At 36.9% G+C, this 21,050-nt stretch overlaps 1 protein-coding gene across 3 annotated transcripts; it reads right to left on the bottom strand.

The window, feature by feature from the left end:
• Nucleotides 1–2,606: 2,606 nt before the first annotated feature.
• Nucleotides 2,607–20,464, bottom strand: gk (glycerol kinase). Of its 3 annotated transcripts, XM_060860643.1 has the most exons (21): nt 20,343–20,464; nt 18,216–18,289; nt 17,659–17,765; nt 16,413–16,490; nt 16,219–16,298; nt 12,974–13,111; nt 12,069–12,178; nt 11,898–11,964; nt 11,330–11,347; nt 9,839–9,874; nt 9,661–9,728; nt 8,111–8,153; nt 7,877–7,957; nt 7,667–7,745; nt 7,366–7,462; nt 6,792–6,876; nt 6,532–6,652; nt 6,099–6,242; nt 5,805–5,891; nt 4,988–5,074; nt 2,607–3,342 (listed from the first exon to the last, which is right to left on the bottom strand). In XM_060860643.1, exons 1-21 carry the CDS (start codon nt 20,433–20,435, stop codon nt 3,332–3,334), a joined length of 1,704 nt encoding a protein of 567 aa, XP_060716626.1. In that variant the 5' UTR covers nt 20,436–20,464; the 3' UTR covers nt 2,607–3,331. The 3 variants fall into 3 exon arrangements, with proteins under 3 accessions (XP_060716626.1, XP_060716627.1, XP_060716628.1); XM_060860644.1 differs by lacking the exon at nt 11,330–11,347; XM_060860645.1 differs by lacking the exon at nt 4,988–5,074.
• Nucleotides 20,465–21,050: the final 586 nt, after the last annotated feature.

Here is a 21,050-nt window from a genome sequence, read left to right on the forward strand (position 1 = left end):
AAAATGTATAATGGAGAAAATAAAATAAATGTACATACATACAACAAAAACTATTGCAAAGGAAAAAAAAACCTTAAAAAAGTCACTCAAGTCCTGCACTTTGCACTTCTATGTAGAATGTTTTTGAAGGTTAATGTCTTAAATCTTGTTTATTTTTATGAATTGAATTTATTTATGCAGATTTTATTATTTATTACCTTTTTTGTTTGCATTTTGGTCTATAGTGATGACACTCACTCAACGGATCATTAATTTCAGAAATTTGAAATAGCCTCACCTGTGTCTCCTGTGTAGAGCAGGTTGTAATAGCTAGTACATTGTGTTCATAGTCCACTTTGTTTAATATCAAAGTGCATGATTTGAGACTAAATACATCAGTAACACTGTGCTATAACATTTTATGGGTCAATTCAAGTACACACACAAAAAAAAAAAAAACAAAGAAACAAACAAAAAAAAACAATAAATAAAAATTCACATTAATATATTATACATTTCTGTTAAACACACAAATGTCTAAAAAGTCCCTTTTAAAAATCTACAAAAAAAAGCATGTTGGGGACACAAACTGTTTGGTTCTGTATAAAAGATGTGCAAAGCATTATGAATTCTAATATACTTGTATTAAGTTCATTGGCTTTTGACTTCAATAATGCCGAATCAAAACATATTAATTAAAATGACCTTAAGCACTATCACTTAACTCCATTCTCCAAAAATTAACTAGCAGTGATCTGAAAATTTAATGGCACAATTAATACAGTCACCATAATTACTAAATACAAAAGAAAAAAAAAAAAAATTATGCTTACACTTTACTTAAGAACAGTCCTCATAAATTAAAGGAAATCTATATGAGCACTTTATGACCACTGACATAACCCTACTTTATAAAAGACTTTTGTCAATTTTATGTCGATTTGACACAATGAAATTACACAAAACACACATAAGATTGTGTTATTTCACTTTCTTTGCGAAGTCTCTCCCACAACAGCTACCAGAAAAGGAGTGTGAACACATGCTTTCTCTGAGATAACTGATAGCAGCAAACCTTTTCAAACTGCTGCCCCACACACACACACACACACACACACACACACACACACACACACACACACACACACACACACACACACACACACACACACACACACACACACACACACACACACACACACTTTCTACTCTCTTCTGCATACATATGACTTCAAACACACTCACGATTGCCCAGCGATTGACAGAAAAGTGAGTACATCATCTTTCCCATGGACGGCTGTAACGTCATCAGAATTCAAAATTTTTCTTTGTACAAATTTAATTCTTCTTCCACTCTGAAGGTGTGCTGTAGTATCTGGCACCTTAATGTTAGCATCAGATCCTTTAAGTGCTATAAGTTATTTTAAGTGGACGCTCTGTATATCAGACTTGTTTGTCCAGCCCGTGCAATAGATGCTCAATGAGATTGAGGGAATTTGGATGACAAGTCAACACACTGAACTCTTCAGTCATGTTTCTCAAACCATTCCTGAACAATTTCTTCAGGGTAGCAGTTTATCCAGATGGTACATGTTAAAGTAACAGCCCTGTGAATGCCAGGACTCAAGGTTTCCCAGAAGAACATTACCCAGAGCATCACTCTGCCTTAACTGGGCTTGCCTTCTTCACATAGTGCATCCTGGTGCCATCTCTTCCTCCCTGTTGCTGATACTTCCTTGGATCACTTTTGTTTTGTACTAAATCACTGCATACTGAGAACACTACAAAATTTGCTGTTCTGAAGCAGCTCTGACTGGCCATCTTAATTTTTCTTGCTTTCAACAAATGAACTTTTAGGAAACTAACTGTTCGTATGCTGCCTAATATATCCCACTATTTCAGAGGCGGCATTGCAACAAGCTAATCATTGTTATTCACTTCACCTGTCAGTAGTTTTAACATTATGACTGATTGGTGAATATTGATCCATTTTTGCCAGTCTGTTTTATTTCCTGTTACTTTTGGCAAACAAAAGTATGTCTGAAATACTTCAGTTGTCCGAAACAGTTGTCTATAATCCTTTATAAAAGTCGATGTAGGTTTCTATCAGTTTTCACAAAGAGCTTAAGAAATCCTATGAACATAAATAACTGAATTTAGTTGAGGCACAAATGGCATTCATTTTGGAAGGAGCTTTGAATTTTTGTCACATACTTCATCACAAAAATGATAACGTTATGATTTTTTTTTTTTAAATTAATGGAAGTCAAGTTCATAGTGAGCGAACAACCCAAGAGATAATTGGTTATGTAATTATTAAAAAAAAAAAGAACATGACCTTTAACAATATGGTACAGATGATGTAACTAATGTTAGATTATTTTATTACACAATGTTTCAAATTTTATTTCTGGAAAAAAATCCCTGCTGAGTCAATATTCTCAGCGCTAAAAGTGATGTATGTGCACAGTGCATTATGGGAAAGCACAGTCTCTAGGTCAGAGACATCTCTGTATTACAAAAATGAAAATATAATCATCATAAATGTAATATATATATATAAAATATAATCACCATAAAGAAGTCTTTCTACATTCTAGTGTTTTCAAAAAGTTTGAAGGAACTTGAAAAAGAGTCTCAGTTTTTATAACCACAGGGTCCAGGGTATTTTGGGTTGGGCATTTTACAGTAACGATAAAGTAATGCACAGTTTTGTTCAACAGCCATAAGGAACCCTATGAAGGTAAAATCGTTCACAGTACTGATACAGTGCATGCCATTATTTGTACCCAAGTGCTCTTGTATCTTGCACCGTTCGTCAGAGATATTCAGGAAAACTATTGGCACCTTCTAAAGCATGATATGACAATGAAATTTAGACTAAAATGTTAATAAATACAACATGAAAATTACAAATTGTTCAAATTTACAACACATTCCAGCAAACACACAGAGGTACATGTGGTAACTGTAATCATCTCCATAAAGATCATCAGCGAGTTATAAGCCAACATCTTGTGTAAGATTAAGGTGTAAACGCAGCCAGCTGTACAACAGTGCTGTGCAATTTCAGAAAATCATAGAGTTTTGTTTATAGAAATAGTTTCATTCGCCAGCTTTCAACTCAAGCTACAGCAACCAGGTACCAAAAGTTAAAAACTGCCTTCATCATTTTCAAGTCAGAAAGATAAATCAGTTATCTGACATTCACTGAAGATGCAATCATATAGTAGCAGCTGTAGCTGGAATGTCCAGTGGGGAACGACATTATAATGACTGGACACCAGACGACGTACCTTGAATCCTGCTTTATTTTCCCTCGTTACTAAACATCGAAGAGGAGGCATGAAGTCTACTTGAATCCTGTTTAAAGAAATAATGAAAAAATAATGTTTGTTCCAAAAGTAAATAAAATACAAGTTGTATGCAAGACCTTTTAAATAAGAACAACAGCTTTTCAAGAGGAAGCCAATAAAAACAAACATTCAAGTCAAAGAATGAGAAAGCAGTGCTTTAGAGGAATGATGTGTGAAGGAAAGCAGTCAAGAGGTGTATAAAAAAAGCAAGGTAGATATTTTAAAACAAATATTAGGAGAAGCAGTATTATGTAAGATTCAAGGAATTACAAGCCACACAGTGTTACAGACTTTACTTGAGATGATGGAGGATTTACATACAATTTTTTTTTTTTTGCGCCATGGCAAATTCAACTGACAAATCCATTGGATTCTAAAATATAATTGGTAAAGTATTTTGTAACGATGCTTGATGAGTTTTGGTTACACTTTTAATAAGAATAGTGTTTATAAGGCTACATGACATTTACACCATTCATGACAACTGGGAATATAAACCATGGCTTCCGTAACAGATCCTCTGTTCTGGTTAGACCAATCACATGCTAATAAAAGTCAATTATTTAGCTGAATGTAGCTCATCAGGACACTTAGGAGGCTCTAATGCACAATGAGTACAATTCAATAGAGGTACATCCTGCTAAAAAGTCACTGAAAGCTCTCATGAAGGGCTTGAGTAGGTCTCATGTAGCCTTATGTAGATTATCCTTGAGTTTATGCTTCACAAAGGTTTGTAACAGTAAATCTCTGAATTGTAATTTCTGTCATCAGAAATTGATAAAACATTTAAATCTCAGTAAACACAGTACACATTTAATGCTGCGTTGACTCAAGTCGGAATTGAGACATCAGAACTCGGAATTATGCCTTTATCCGACCTCCGTCTGCTTAAGAGTAAGCTACAGAGTAAATTACTGATGTGTCAGTGTTCATCTTTAATTATCAACGAGCTAGCTAGCAGCTTACAGTATCATGTAAACACATCAGCTATAACATTAACTCCACCAGCCTAATAGCAACTTGGACCCTTCAAAACATGCACCTGTGACGGTGTGCTGTGGCATCTGGCAACGTCATTATCCACAGATCCTGCAACTCCTGATGTGTTTGTCCCACAGATGCTTGATCGGATTGAGATTTTCAATTTGGAGGCCAAGTGCACACCTTTGAGGAACTCTATCATGTTCCTCCAACCATTCCTGAACAGTGTAGCAGGGAACCTTATCCTGCTGAAAGATTCCTCTGCCATTAGGGAATAGCATTAGTATGAAGGACAGCTTTTGGTCTTTAGAAATATCGAGGTAAAACACCCCACACGACCTGCTGTGTCTTGACAAAGCCACTCAGATCCTTACGCTTGCCCATTTTTCCTGCTTCCAACACATCAACTAAGTGAAAGTGACTGTTCGCTTGCTGCTTAATATACACCATTCCTTGACAGGTGGTTTTAATGTTATAGCTGATTATTTTTAAATTAGTTGTTCTGTACATGCAACTATTTAATTTACAAAGTAAGCTACGCCATGTGCTGAAATTTGGATTAAGGAGATAGTCGGAGGTTTAGAAATTCCGAGTTATGGCTCCAGTCCAGTGCAGCATAAGGGCACATGCATGCATAAAGTGTTCATTCTCAGTGTTAAAAAGACACTGACCTGTAATGTATTTTGCTCCAATCAACATAAACATACTACCCAGAATGTAAAAGCCCAGGGGAACACTACTGAAGATATTAGATTCCTCTGGAGATGGTCCATTTCATGCAATATCAGAGAAAGGGAAAGGAGACATGTAAGCAGCGACTGATCTGATTGGATCAAGCAACATGGCTGGAATTTTCTAAAGGATATTTCATTCTAAAAACTTTTGAAGTTGAAATTTTACTGAAAATTAGGTGGTGTTTCTAAAATATATAGCTGACTTATGAATTATATAATAATAAATGTTTCACTGTCGATACGATTTACCAGAAACATTTACCACGTTACTGGAATTAATAAGAAATTAATGAGATGCGTGATTTTAAAGGACTCCCATGCAGGTTATCTAAAGTCAGTCCCTCCAGGATATTTTGAATTTGCAACACAAAAATGACAGCATAATAAAGCAAACTTTGCCATATTTGGTGAAGTTGCTATTTTTCAAAATAACTGCAGATTTGGCCCAAGACACATTGTGTGGCATCACAACACACATTCAGCCAAAGCACTCATGTGTGTTGAACAGGAGTAAAGCGATCATAGAAAAAAATAAACAATATTTTTTTTAAAAGGGAGAGGAAAATCAAGCCGTAACAGCCACAAAAAACTCGGAGAAATCCTGGAGAGACTGTAAAGTGCCTGTTACTGTTTAGATCCTGTTATGAATCAGTTTAGCCCAGAACATTTTTTCTGTCGGTGACAAATTCCTCCTCTTGTTTTTTTTTTTGTTGGATTTTGAATAAAAATTGAGCACAAATTTTGAGGCACGAACCGTTTCCGTTGTTGACTGGCTCTGTAGTCTCCCAGTTCATGGCTCTTTGGACTGCTTTCTTCCAGCGAGCATAACGGAACTCGCTCTCTATTTGAAAAAGAGGAAAAAACACCAGAGATTTCTAAACTATAATCTATCTATCTTTCTATAAGAAAGGCTTTTGTCAAAGGACAAACATTTTAACAAACACTAAAGTAACTAGTTATAACTATACAAGTATGAACCATAATAAATGTATTGATATAATAAACAGCTGAACTGTTCGTGCTGTTATCATGGCTGAAGCAATTTTACCCTCTGGATTGATCTGAGGTTCAAATTTCTCAGAAGTGACATCAGTGAAGTCTTCGGGATTCAAACTCCACACACCGACGCCCTCTGCTGCTCCTGCTGCCATAGCTGCTCCGAGTGCGGTGGTCTCCGGCATGGACGGCTTTACTGAGAACACACACAGATGCGGTTAGAAAATTCATATATATATATACATATTTTCTATCAGGGAAAATTATATGCAAAAGGAAATTTTTTTCATGAAAACAGCATCAAGTGGTTATCTTATCTCTCACTATTAGACAGCCTGAGGCCATTTTTTTCCTTTTACTGTTATTATGGATTAATAATAAGCTCATTCATCTGGAATTTACCCCCGACACAGAGGCTTTTACACAGTTTCAAAGTCTACTGTGAAACAGAAACTCACCAAGGAGCCTTGAGTTACATAACTTACCTACTGGAATGCAGAGAATATCAGCCTGGAGCTGCATGAGCAGTTGGTTCGAGGTCATGCCTCCATCCACCTGCAGCTGAGTCAGAGGAATCCCACTGTCCTGATTCATCGCATCCAGGATCTGAACCATGGATATAAATCACGAGTCATTTTACTGGTTCGTAGCACAGGGTTTTCTCTTTAGTGATATTTGTGACTAAATTACTGAAGGACTCATGATCACAAAGACAACAGGATATTTTTACACTCATGGACGATACCTCACGTGTCTGAAAGCAGACTGCTTCAAGAGCAGCAAAGGCCAAATGACTCTTGTTCGTGAACTGAGTTAAACCGCAGATGATTCTGTTTGGAGAAAGAAAACCAAAAACAAGTGTTAACATTTATTAAAATAAAAAAATTAATTTAAAAAACACATTTAAATATATGTAATATTAATCTTGAATTTTCTGTATTATATTAATCTTTATATTAAACTTTTGTTTTATGTTTTGTAAAGCTGCTTTGAGACGGTCAATTGTTAAAACCGTTATACAAATAAATTTGAATTTAATTGAATGAATATATATAAAGATTTAATATAAAGATTAATATAATACAGAAAATTCAAGATTAATATTATATATATATATACACACATACATACACACACACACATATATACACACACACACACAAGCTCTAATTGTTTTTCATGCTTAAACGATGCAGGATTATATTAGGATTTTGATTCTATTAGCTAATGATTCTGTGATTAAGTCTTTAAACTACTTTAAAACTAGTGTCAAAAACCACAAAAAATTTTTTTTTTTTTTAAAAAATCATCAAACTTGCCCTCTAGCACTTGGCTCCCAGTAGGGGGCGTAGAGACCCGAAAATGCAGGGACAAAGTAGCAGCCATACGATGTGCCGACACTGGCGGCCAGGTTCTCTGTTGAGAAGGAAACTTTGTTAACACTAATGACAGGGCTTGTGTTAATCCTGTGCAACACTTGTGTGCACAAATCTCTCACAATATGCATTCCTCAGGCAGACTGGAACACCAGTGTACTAATAAAAAGAGTTGTACTACTGGACTACCTAGTGTGGCCAGTTTCTATTTAACCATTTTGCTTTCACCTGCTGCGGAACTCACCGAGCTCTGTGGAACTTTCTATAATCCCGAGGTTGTCTTTCAACCAGCGCACCACTGCACCTGCTATAGCCACTGAACCCTGAAGAGAGGATTTACAGGTCAGCAATCATGTACTGTATGTATGATGATGAATGAAGTATACTGTTGAATTCATGCATCAAGGATGCATTAAAGATGTAATAAGAGACGTGCATCGATGAAGATTGTTACCTCTAACGCATAGCAGGCTGGCTTGTCTCGCCCCAGTTTATACGCTACTGTTGTTAAGAGGCCATGATCTGACATCACCGGCTATGGAACAATGTAAGAATAAGAGCTTAGACAAAACACACACATACATATACATACATATTAAATATCACAGGTATTACATATATACATATGTATAATATACACATACATATAATAATCTAAAGATAGCAATGAATGAGGAATGAAGAATACCTTTGTTCCTGTGTTTCTGAGCAAGAAGCAGCCAGTCCCGTAACTGAAAGAAGAGAGATACGAGTCAGGGTGGAGGAGATACTGTAATTTTGTTATATATGCTCAAACAAAACATCACTGTTAATCTCAGGCTCAGAATAATTTGTCTTATCCCTCCATGGTTTGATACCATACAAGCAAGGTGTAATATATCTATGAAAATAAGGACAAAGTTTTTTATTTCCTTTAAAAATGTATTTTATTTAAATAAATATATAAATAAATGATCCCTATTTTTCTCCATAATTTAGGGTTTTGAAATAATAATAATAATAATAACAACCTTGAAATAAGTGGAAAATAATGACCTATTGGCAACATACAGGTTATATATACACACAATGTATTTTTCCATTTTCTATATTCTATATATTTATGTACATGAACCTGGGGTTCTGCAGGTAATACGTTTAGTTTCCTCATAGCACATGTTTCAATATTTAAATTTAAATATCTCTAGTAAAACCAGTACCACATTTTACTAACACCTGTTATAAACAACTAACTAATGACACAGTAGTGATCAGTGCAAAGTAACTGCTGATTATTTCCCTGTAGCAGTATGTCCCTATGTGATCTATTCCTCTTACACCATCCATCCATTCATCCATCCGTCCATCTTCTGCCTCTTATCCGGGGCCAGGTCGCAGGGGCAGCAGTCTAAGCAGGGACGCCCAGACTTCCCTCTCCCCAGACACTTCCTCCAGCTCTTCCGGGGGAATACCGAGGGGTTCCCAGGCCAGCCGAGAGACATAGTCCCTCCAGCGTGTCCTAGGTCTTCCCCGGGGCCTCCTCCCAGTTGGACATGCCCGGAACACCTCCCCAGGGTGGCGTCCAGGAGGTATTCGAAACAGATGCCCGAGCCACCTCAGGTGACTCCTCTCGATGTGGAGGAGCAGCGGCTCTACTCTGAGCTCTTCCCGAGTGACCGAGCTCCTCACCCTATCTCTAAGGGAGCACCCAGCCACCCTACGGAGGAAATTTGTCCCCTTACACCTCAACAATTAACCTACTTTTAATCCAATTACTGTTATGTTGAGGAATGTCCATGAAGCAAGCCTCATGGATAGTCCACAAGAATAACTGTAAATAAAAATGGATGTGGTATAAGAGGAATAAAACACAACAGGACCTGCAGCTGTAGGAAAACAATCAGTTCTGGGGATGTAACAAGATGACCACACTCCGTCGTTAATGTTTCCATATAGTGAACAGCATGTAGTGAAGTTATTCTCAGGTTTTTCTAAACCTCCTATCCACACCTACACTGCTCTTAAAAAGCATACGATTCGATAATATATGCTGATCGTCACATGGTCTATCTCTGATACGAGCGACTATGCTCTCACCAATGATATTTACGCCATTTTAGTCGACGCCCCTTATCCACATAAACATACATTTATCTTTTTTACACATCTGAGCAGTTGATGGTAAAGGGCTTAACTGTAACTACCCGAGCTACCACTTCCTAAAGCAGCAATGTGTTAAAGACGAAAAATGAGACGTACGTGTTTTTGGCCTGGCCGTCCTGAAAGCACATCTGTCCCACGAGAGCGGCAGATTGGTCCCCTAAACACTTCAATTTGAGGACACACGCACTTCAGTTTGATGTTACATATTATTCACATTAAATCTACAGTAAAATAAGTTCTGTATAATAAGAAATAAGAATTTGCAAGAGGTTACCCCTGATATTGGAACACCAGTCAGTGGACCAGATTTCTGTGAAGACCAAAAGAAAAAAAAATGATTAAGAGACAAATGACATGATGAGTAAACTTTCAGGCTCATCTCAAAGTGACTCCACTGTCAATCAATTTAACATCAGTGATTAAAACATGGGGGCACAGTGGCTTAGTGGTTAGCATGTTCGCCTCACACCTCCAGGGTTGGGAGTTCGATTCCCGCCTCCGCCTTGTGTGTGTGGAGTTTGCATGTTCTCCCCGTGCCTCGGGGGTTTCCTCCGGGTACTCCGGTTTCCTCCCCCGGTCCAAAGACATGCATGGTAGGTTGATTGGCATCTCTGGAAAATTGTCCGTAGTGTGTGATTGTGTGAGTGAATGTGTGTGTGTGCCCTGTGATGGGTTGGCACTCCGTCCAGGGTGTATCCTGCCTTGATGTCCGATGAAGCCTGAGATAGGAACAGGCTCCCCGTGACCCAAGGTAGTTCGGATAAGTGTTAGAAAATGAGTGAGTGAGTGATTAAAGCATGCCATATCAGCCAGCTCCCTGTTTACTTTTCTATTTAAAATGAAGTGAGCATGCAAAAACATGAAGGAGAAATCCACAGCATGGTCACCGGGTCAGAAAGTGCCCTTGAAGAAGCAACAAAATCCTCAAGTGCTGTTTGGAAAGAAAACTCTCAATTTAGTGGCTAACAGCAGGTGAGGTCAGCTCATGGCATCCAGCCAGTGTGCCGTGTAACGAAGAAATTTCACCCAGTACATTTCCAACAACCAGTCAAAGAAATAAAATAAAATCACCTGAGCCTGCTAGCAGTGAGGAGTTGTACCGGTACCTTTAAGCTCGTAAGCTTTTACACATCTTGGAGCATCTGCAAAATCTTAATATTTAAAAAAATAAAAGGGGTTGGATTTTTACCCCCCCAAAGATCTTATTTTCTCATTAATACTGTCTTTCTGTAGATATTTATACGTTTTCTAGAAGACGAAATGAAGTTACACCGATCATCCAAAAGTTAGTATTTTATATAAGAATTGATATTGTAATTCTCCTCATTGCTTACAAACAGGGAACGTGTGCGACTGTAAGCTTTAAGACCACCATGTTATGTCACGGATGGAAATTTCACTTGAGTTTTGTTGTGTTGACGTGATTATATTTTTTTAATTCATACAAATAAATGTACACAGGTACACACACCTTGGTAGTTCTACTGAAAATATTATCGCAAGGAACCAACCACTTTGACCAGAACTGTACCAGTATTATTTTTAATGGGATAAAGAAAGTGATGTGTTTAGTATAGTCAGATTATTAGAACTACTGTAATTGAGTTTTGCTTAGAAAATCAACTCTATGTAGGTTTCATGTTGGAAATGCACCGCTAGATGGAATGGGCTAAAAATGGACGCCAAAGCCAACCAGGGGAAGGGAAAAGAGACTTGTTTTTTCCCCAGAAATGACAGTCAATAATATCAGTCAAGACCTACTCACCAGACTAGAACTGATTTTCTATCAGAAAGCCCAAAGAGACGAAGACAGAAAGGTTGGATTGTGACGTATAAAATATAAATAAATAAATAAAATAATAATAATAAAGAAAAAAATAGTAAGTTCATTAAAAAAATAAATAAATAAATAAAATAAATTTAATTAAAGCCCCTATTTTCTAATTTTCTTTGTTTCTGTAAAACAAAAACACAACAAAAACACTAAAAGAAACCCACACAAATGAATACAAATTAATTATATACAGTTGCTTAAGTATTCACCTCCTTTGATCTATAACCTGTAAGAAACTAAAAATGGATTTCATTGTGATTTGATGTCATGAATCTAGCCACCAGGACTAATTTAGAGGTTTCACAGGGGTAAGGGTGAATACATATAAAATGCTATAACTTTTCAATGGTTTGGAAAACTGTATTGACTCATCCATCATATCTAATGTGACCCCAGAGAAGTTGATTTCAGTTCCTGGTTGTAACACCACACAAAGTGGGAATGTAAATGTTGTAAGGGGCAAATACTTATGCACAACATAAAATGTCACCAAGCTTACCATTAAACCGTAGATCTCTGAAGAACTCCTCACTTTTGGCAGAATTTCCATTGGGACCCCAAAATAGCTGGACCAAAACACGTTTCAGTTTAACGAACCATTAAGATGTGAAAATGCTTCACATTGTTGTGAAGCAGAAGTACAAGCTGTGTGTGTGTGTGTGTGTCTTACGTGCAGAGATCTGGATCCCAGTCCATAGTGTGTATGTTGAAGAGCATGGTCCTGCTTGCATTGGTTACATCTGTAACATGGACACCTCCCTTCTTTCCACCAGTTAGGCACTGAAACATAGCGAGCATTGTGACTGTGACGGACAGCTAGAGACCTACTGATATAATGAAAGACATAAAACAAGTGTTTCAGGCCAAAGGTTTGCATTATTTATAATGCGAGCAAAATTTAAGTGATTTTAATACTGAGACAAAAAAACAGAAGCTATGGCACAGAATCGACTCAGGAGACTTTCACGCTACAGTTTATTCTGAAACAGAGAAAAACTGCATGAGGCGCCAGAGTGGTACCAAACCCGAGACTACCTGTAGGAGGTGGTACGAGTTCGGCTGCACTGAAACTGTCCCGCGATTCCCATGAGTATGGGCTCAACTCGTACTCAGGTCTAACCTTGTTCAGGAAGTACAGTGACCTGCATGTGTTTTTTTAGCTGATGATGACATCATTAGTTTCCACGACACACACGAGCACGAGTGGCCGGAGAACATTTATGGTTAAAGAAGAGGTGAGATGTCATACTGTGCATAATAGCAGCAAAATAACAAAGAAAAAAATGGAGATCTGGTATTCATGTGTGTTTGAGATGATGTAAGATGAACGAAATGCACTGGGGACTGATCAAATCAATGGCGTCTGAAAGCAGCCCAAAATGCTGCACAAATACACTCAGATTCAGGCCACAACAAACAAATCCAATGTAAAAAAAAACATCCAAGAATCCTGAAAAAAAAAGCTTGAAACCTGTAAATGTAATTTAGCATGATAGAATTTTTTTAATATTATTTAGATAACTGGTTTTATTAATTGATCATCGATTCTATTGCATCAACATCTAGATCACTCACCCATATTAACCAGGAGTCGACAGTCCCGAACATAGCTGTGTGTGAAAGCACGGCCTTGTGCACCTCCTCTACATTGTCCATTAACCAGCGCAGCTTCACCGCGCTGAAGTACGTGCTGATGGGAAGACCAGTCTTGTGCTGTAGAAAAGTGAAGAGGAAACAATATGCACTTTTCTGTGGTTCGACTAGGAGTTATAGTGTACAGTAACGTGCAGAAATCTTAGACATGTGTAAAGAAACTGCTGAAAAAACGATACTTCAAAAGGTTTAGAGATTACTGACTATATAATAAATAAATCAAATCAAATTGTATTTGTCACATACACGTGCTTTTTACGTCTGTCTGGTATTCAAGCATAAAAGGAATGGAATTAAGGATAAAAAATAAAACCAAAATGAGGTAGATAAATAAAAAGGATAAACTATATAAAATATGTGAAAATATGTAAAAAATATATGTATATACATATAAATGCGTATGGTTTTTGTGATTGTCCTTAAAGTGTCCATGTGCAGTATGGTGTGGTTTAAAGCGGCACTGTGCAAGTCCAGAGTTAAAGTGTCATAGTGCAAAAAAAAAGTTTGTGAAGAAAAAAAGTGAAGATGGAGGGAGAGGTCCAGTACTAGATCCTGGTTGTTTCCTGGTTTAAACTCCGAATGCCCTGCGGGAAATGTATAATATAATATTTATAAACATATAAAATGAATAATCTACTAGAAGGAGCAGTAAAGAGGTAAACAGAAACTGAAAAATAATTCGTATAAAATATTATGTATTTATTTTTTTATTTAAAAAAAAAAAAAAAAAAAAAGTCAGTAGTCTCAGGTTCTCATTTTGTGCAATCTTATAAGGAAATATTTTTTTTAAAGATTTAAGTAAAACTGTATGATTTGATTCCCAATTTAAGACGTTTTCAGTGCTTCATGAAAGCTGCAATGGATTACAATAACGCATGCTGTTATAGGAAAGTAATCCATCATTAAATAGCGTGCTGATGGTTTCCGACAATAACACGTTGCAGACTGTTTTATTCCCTCTATGTGATAATATTTTCATTAATCACTCCTTTTCTTCTCCGCCTTAACAAACCTCTGCTCATCATGTGATCCAGAACATGGAAGGTGAAAATGTGGAAGACACTATGGTGGAAAACTAGACACCGAAAACTCCTTCCATAAACGTTCAACTCTGTAAGTTTCAGCAATTCGATGTTTTGCATTGTGTGTATTAGTGGATGTAGTAGACAAATGTATCAGAACAAGCGCATTATTGTAAACCTGCAATGTGTCGTGTAGCAGAACATCAAACTCTTCTGACCAATCAGAAGACATGGAATAAAGATATTATAGAACACAAAGACATTCTTAATCATCTCAATTATCATTTTATTAAAATGAAATAAATGTATCTAACTAGTCTTCTAACACGTTACAATCCTTCACGCTCTCTGAGATCACAAAACTCAGGACTCCTGGTAGTCCCCAGAATATCTAAATCTACTAAAGGCGGAAGAGCGTTCTCTTATTTAGCTCCCAAACTTTGGAATAGTCTTCCTGATAGTGTTCGGGGCTCAGACACACTTTCACAGTTTAAATGTAGATTGAAAACTCATCTCTTTAGTCAGGCGTACACATAATACATCCCATAAATATTGTGCACTATCACACTAGACTTGCACATTCTTATGAACAGCAGATATGTTAATCCCTATGCACTGCTCTTCTCTTCTCTTTTTCTACCCATGCTGAGACACCCATGCTAAGATCGTCTTCCGTGCGTTGAAATTTTTGGACCTCCACTGAGACAAGGCTGACTCTGTGAGAACCCTGAGACATCTACAGATCTACCGGCTACAGTTGGACTCTGTGATACTTGTATATTTGTAACCACACCATCTAGTGTCACCCATATGAGGATGGGTTCCCCTTGAGTCTGGTTCCTCTCAAGGTTTCTTCCTTTACCAATCTAAGGGAGTTTTTCCTTGCCACTGTTGCCTGAGTCACCTCAGACTTGCTCATTGGGGACAAATACACATACACACACACATACATACATACATACATACACACACACACACTGTGAACTGTATATATCTTGAATTTTTATTATATTAATTCTTTATACTTCTCCTTATGTTTATCTTTTGTTTTATGTTTATGTTCTGTAAAGCTGCTTTGTGACAATGTCCATTGTAAAAAGCGCTATACAAATAAACTTGAATTGAATTGAATTGAATTGAATCTGCTGACTGTTGGATGATGAACTAAGAAGTCAATGATTCAGACTGGTGGTTTGTGTGCATTTATGCTTTGTGTTGTAAAGGTGTGATCTTTCCAGCTTGACTGGTCACATACTTGTCAACAATAGACAATGTCTCTTATTAAACCCTGAGATAAATATGCTGTTTTAATGTATTCTTAATCGTTTCCTTTATTTGTTTAACATAGTTCAGTTTATTTACATGGTGTATTTTTGTTTCTCTAAACACGCAACTTCCTTAATCGCATTAAAATTATTCGAGATCATACGGATCTTTGTCAAAAGCTAAGCAAATAAACCACACCCTGTTCCACACATTCCAAGATGCTTAATAAAAGAAAGGACGCCTTTGACTGAAAGGGCTGCTACTGAATCCACTACTGATCGGAAGTTCATGAGTTTGAATCTTAGGGCCAGTGAGCAAGACACTTAACCCTCAATTGCTCAGCTGTATAAATGAGAAATGCAAGCAGCTCTGGATAAAAGCAACGGCCAAATGTCATAAATGTAAATGAATCAGTAATCAGATTCACAAAATGATTTCATATCGATATGGGGAAAGTTTTTTTTGCGCTTCCTCGAATATTGTACTGATTTAATCTATAACTTTACGGTTTCCTATATTAGACCGTCCGTTCTAGCAACGTGAGTAATATTAACAGCACCTAATTAGTAGCACAGAATAGCAATCATTTTTGAAAACATGGATCTTATTAAAGCAAGGACTTGTGTATCAAATGTTCAGAATTAGCATACAGTCTTCAGTTCTGACTTTTCTGGTTAAAACTAATTTTAACATTCTGGTTGAATTTTACCAAGTACTATATTACCCACAATTCCTAGTGAGACTTCATCTCTAATCAAAAGAACGAACGGTGCTTTACTCCTTAGATCTGTCCAGCTCTTTCATCTATTCACTCAGCTCATACCGATGAGGGTTCAGTGTGTCACACTGATGTCTCCATCACTCCTGAGGTGTTCTTACCTTCAGGTGATTTTTGTTCCTGCCTGGTGTGTCTTTGATGAGTCTCTCTACGGTGGACTGTGTGCGCAGGTCCAGCCACACTGCACAAATACAACATCTGGATTAAATCAGTGTACAATATACAGCTTCAAATCAAAAACTGCTATTTTTTTTTTAAAATAAAATGATGGCTCTTGTTGCACAAGCGCACTTACCGACCGCATTGTAGAGTGGCTCGCCTGTTTCCTTATTCCAGACCAGCGTGGTTTCTCGCTGATTGGTTACACCGACGGCTAAACGGATATGACAAGAGATCGTTAATGAATGTAAATAAAAACAAGAGGATAAAAATAAATAAATAAATAAATAATAACTAGGGCAAAACTAATTAATATTCCAATAAGAAATACATTTTCAAATATTATTTAAAACATTTTTTATGTAACTATCAGTAACTTTTTTCTTAATTGCAAAATATTACTTAAAGCATTTCAATCATCTAACACAGAACTAACACAGGAAGCTTGACTAACAGTTCACTAACAACAATACAGTATTACTGACATTTATCAGACATGGTATGAGAAATTCTAGCCAACAAAGAACATGATATTTCTTGTTAGCTGGAACTAAAAGAATTCTACAATAAAATAAATAAGGACTCTTTACAAACGTGCTGAGCAGAACAGCATCTCAGACCACGCAATACAGCCGACTTTACTGAGCAGCTTAACTACATGTAAAGCTCAAGACTGGAAAAACAGCTTATTTGTTTTTTCATTTATTAATTTTCATATGACAACTTCAGTCAGATTTTATTATTTATTTATAATACAACATAAAATCTGACTGAAGTTGACGTACCAAAATAAACAAATAAAAATAAATAAATAAAACAAACAAACAAACAAATGAATAAATAATCCTATGATGGAATTGAGTAGAACCCCAAATCTGTGATAGTTAGACAACCTGATGGATTGGGATGCTTTTTATTTGCACTTTTAGTACTTTCTGTTGCAACACGGTATAATATTGATATAAAACAGTCCAATAACTTTAAGTATTTCTACAAACTATTTAAAATTTTCTAAGAAATGTAAAGCCACACAGTATAACTGTATCGTGTTGTTTTCTTTTCCTGTATTTTTTAATATTTTGTCTATTTATTTTTGCTTTGTTCTATATAGCTAAATCCATTTTTATTTATTTTAAAATTCCACTTTTGACTCTGTTCTAATTTTGACTCTTCTTTTAGTCATAAAAAGCATTTCTCTGCATGTTGTATTGTGTATGATTGTGTATGTGACCAAAAACATTTGGTGGAGAAAAATTCAATTAATTAAAAATGCATATAATATGCCTTTTTATTATTAATAAATTATAATAGATAAAAATATATGCCCAAAGAGGATCCACATTCAGACAGCTGTGGCTAAACAACAAGAATAACAGTAATACCTTTGATGTTGGAGATATCGATGTTAAGCTGCGTCAGTTTCTCACAGGTTCGGTCCATGCACTCGTAAACAGACCGCAAAATCTCTTTGGGGTCCTCCTCCACCCAGCTACAGAGAGGAAATCAACATGTGATATTGAATAAACGTACTCGCTGATGTAACTGCGGCTTCTGAAATGAGCTAAAATTTCATTCAACCAGCAGGTGGATTATTTATTTCAACATGCATTTAGATTATTATTAATAGCTGAGGAGGAGGAGTCATCAGTAGGCATGATTAAAACAAATTTACATTCATTCATTTGCAGACACCATTATCCAGAGCGATCTACATTTATTTTATTTATACAGCTAAGCAACTAAGGGTTAAGGGCTTTGCTCAGGGGCACAGGAGAGGCAGCATGGTTGCCTTGGGATTTAAACTCACGGCCTTCCGATCAATAGTCCAACACCTTAACCACTGAGCTGCCACAAAGACATTATTAACTGCATCAATCCAGCTGTGTTTTCCATCTGCATTGACACTGTACATAGTGATCGTTGGTGTGCGAGTACTCACCCTTCTTTAGGGAAACTTTGCTGAATCTCGACTTGATGGTGACTAAGCAGCTCTGCAGTTTTTGCATTGAACACCTGCATGGACAAAATTAGGTCTGTTTTCCCATTTCTTCATGTAGAATAAACATTGGAGATTCGACATAAAATAAAAACCTAAATACATACATACAAAACAATAACAAATTTTGTAACAAAAGAGTTTACTCTATAAATATTAAGGTGTTAAAGATTGGTTTGTTTGCAAAATTTTATGCAAACTCCACCTTCAGAATGTGGCTGCATGAAGGCATTCAAGTTCCCCCCATTACGCAATATCAATGAGCCATAACCTTACATTCATTTATCATCACCTCCATCCTAGTACATCCCAGCATTATACTCTATTCCATTCTATCATCTATAGCACAACTGTACATACAATTTATTTATTTTTCCATTTTTCTTGTCTGTTTGTATTTACATATGTGTATTTTATCTTTATTGTCTGTGTTCTTGGTGTCTCTCTGTACTGGAAATGTAGGCACAAGGATTCTTGGCAAAAAAGCTCTATCTGATTCTGATTCAGAGTTTGATATTTGTAATATTCCGTTTGTAATATAAATTAACTTAGGAGATTGTGGGTTTCTATGATGACCTCATTTGTTAATCCTGCTAACCCACATGAGGTCATGACCTCTATAGTCTAAGAGCTTCTGCTTTACACACAGCTCTTACATGCAGACACCAATTTCATTTCAGGCAAAATATTTTTAATAACGGACGGTGTTTAAACTCACCATGTGAATGGTTTTCTCAGATCATCACATGAATAAGAATTTATTTTGCTATTGCAGTGCTTTCAGAAAAATATTCACACTTCATGTGTCTATACAGTGCGTATACACACTGATCTGCAATAATATCCAGGGCATGAAGCTTCTCAGGAAAACACTGCCCAGAGATCACATTGCCTCCAACAGCTTCCTGGTGCCATCTTTAAAAACAGGCCGCCTCTAACCGCTGCATACCAGGAACACCTCACAAGACCTGCTGTTATGGAGAAGCACTGACTCGGTCGTCTAGCCATCACAATTTAGCCTTTATCAAAAGCTTTCAGGTCCTTACGCTTGTCCACTTTCCTTGCTTCCAGAATTCACTGTTCACTTGCTGGTGCCTTCTGCGACACTTTAATCGATGTTATTCACGTCGTCGGTCAGTGATTTTAATGTTATACCAGTCTCTCCTTACCAACCACTTTACAGAGTTCCATCACCCTCACTTTAACTCCCCTTCTATACTAATTATACACAACACAGGCCTAAAACTGCAGACATGGTGAGGAGCCTCAGACTTGGCAGTTTGAGATGCTAAAGGACCTCAGGAGCAGTGGGCGGTTCAGTGCGAGTGCTCCGTTCAGTATGAATGCCTTCATTGACATGTAAAGCACGTCCTGATGTCCATGTGTCATTGCGTAACTGAATATATCCCCAATGTTTAAACGAGATAACGTTTATCTCACAGACAGAGAAGGATTTATACTGCTGCATAACATTTTTATAGGATCTTCTTTTAATATCTACCTATATTAAACCCTGGAAAGGTTCTGAGCTGTGCTGCATCCTAAACAGCACCCAAAGTTCATTGAATCAGAATCAGAATCAGGTTTATTGGCCAAGTGTGTTGACACACACAGGAAGAATTTGGTTCCAGCTGTTTGTTCCACTTAAGAGTTGTCAATAGATCAGAAAATAATTCATACAATAATTCAACAAATGAATGAATAAAAAAAAAATTAGTATGGACACCTATTCAGACCCTAAAAGAGGTGCGTTATGTAAACCATTAGCTGCAGGATGTAATACACTTTCTGAACCCTAAGTGATTTAGGAACAGAGGTGAAGTTAACCACGTTATTCACTCATATGTGATTATAAAGAGATCTTGATCTTATGGGTTTTATCTACTCCATTTCCAAGCCACAATTCCATACACGTGTGTTGTTTGACAGTAGAGGAATGAGCTGGACTTTAGATCCCACCGCATTTCCGGGACTTACACTATGCTAACAAGGACACACAGGACTCTCGGTTTAAAAGAAAAAACACAGCTTAACTTTAATAAACCACGACTATATCGGACTGCAACTTACCAAGAACCGAGTAGAGCTAGTTCCCTGGTCAATTGCTGCTACAAGAGGGCCGAGCATGATCCTATTAGACGAAGCAGCCATCGTACCATTCATTAGAGAATCCTGGCAAAGAATGCGCGCTTCAGCTCCGGCACTGCACTGCGCATGCTCGCCGGGCCTGTTGATGACGCACGTGGGGCGTGAAAAATGTGGGCGGTGCTATTCAAACGCTGTTTTCGCTCTATTAACGCAGCGCTGTGGAATTCTCCAACGTGATTGGTCAGAAGGTGTCGCTTCAATATGGCAGCCGTGAAGCGCTTGTTTCTATAGCAACAGAATATTCTCTTTTTCTTTACGTTTTCTAACTTTCTATGTTGTTTACAGCTGCTATAAAGCTGCTGTTAGTGGAAACAGATGTTTCACAGACATTCCACAAAACGGCTATAAAGAGTGTTGTTCTTTAAATAAATATTCATTTATTTAATAAAATAAAAACATTGTAGTGATATAAGGTATAAAACACATAAACATCCGCTTTGGTGTGGTAATTGTCACATCTCACCATACTATCACTCATTATTTTAACTGTAATAGCTTGCCAAATATTGTTTTTATTCCATATATAACTACAGAAATTAAATTTAGATTCAAATGCAAAATATTATGCTAGAAATTGTAGAATTTAGATGTAGAGAGTGGGTGAAAAGCGTACATCAAAAAATGACAAAA

The sequence above is a fragment of the Tachysurus vachellii genome, chromosome 24, assembly GCF_030014155.1.
Source record: "Tachysurus vachellii isolate PV-2020 chromosome 24, HZAU_Pvac_v1, whole genome shotgun sequence".
Classification (NCBI taxonomy): Eukaryota; Metazoa; Chordata; class Actinopteri; order Siluriformes; family Bagridae; genus Tachysurus; species Tachysurus vachellii.

Coding starts and splice junctions, on each gene's coding strand:
- gk (XM_060860643.1), bottom strand. CDS start 20,435: ATGAATGGTACGATGGCTGCTTCGTCTAATAGGATCATGCTCGGCCCT. Junction 16,299..16,412: donor GCCACTCTACAATGCGGTCG/GTAAGTGCGCTT, acceptor GTATTTGTGCAG/TGTGGCTGGACCTGCGCACA. Junction 6,877..7,365: donor TGGGAGCCAAGTGCTAGAGG/GCAAGTTTGATG, acceptor TTCTCCAAACAG/AATCATCTGCGGTTTAACTC.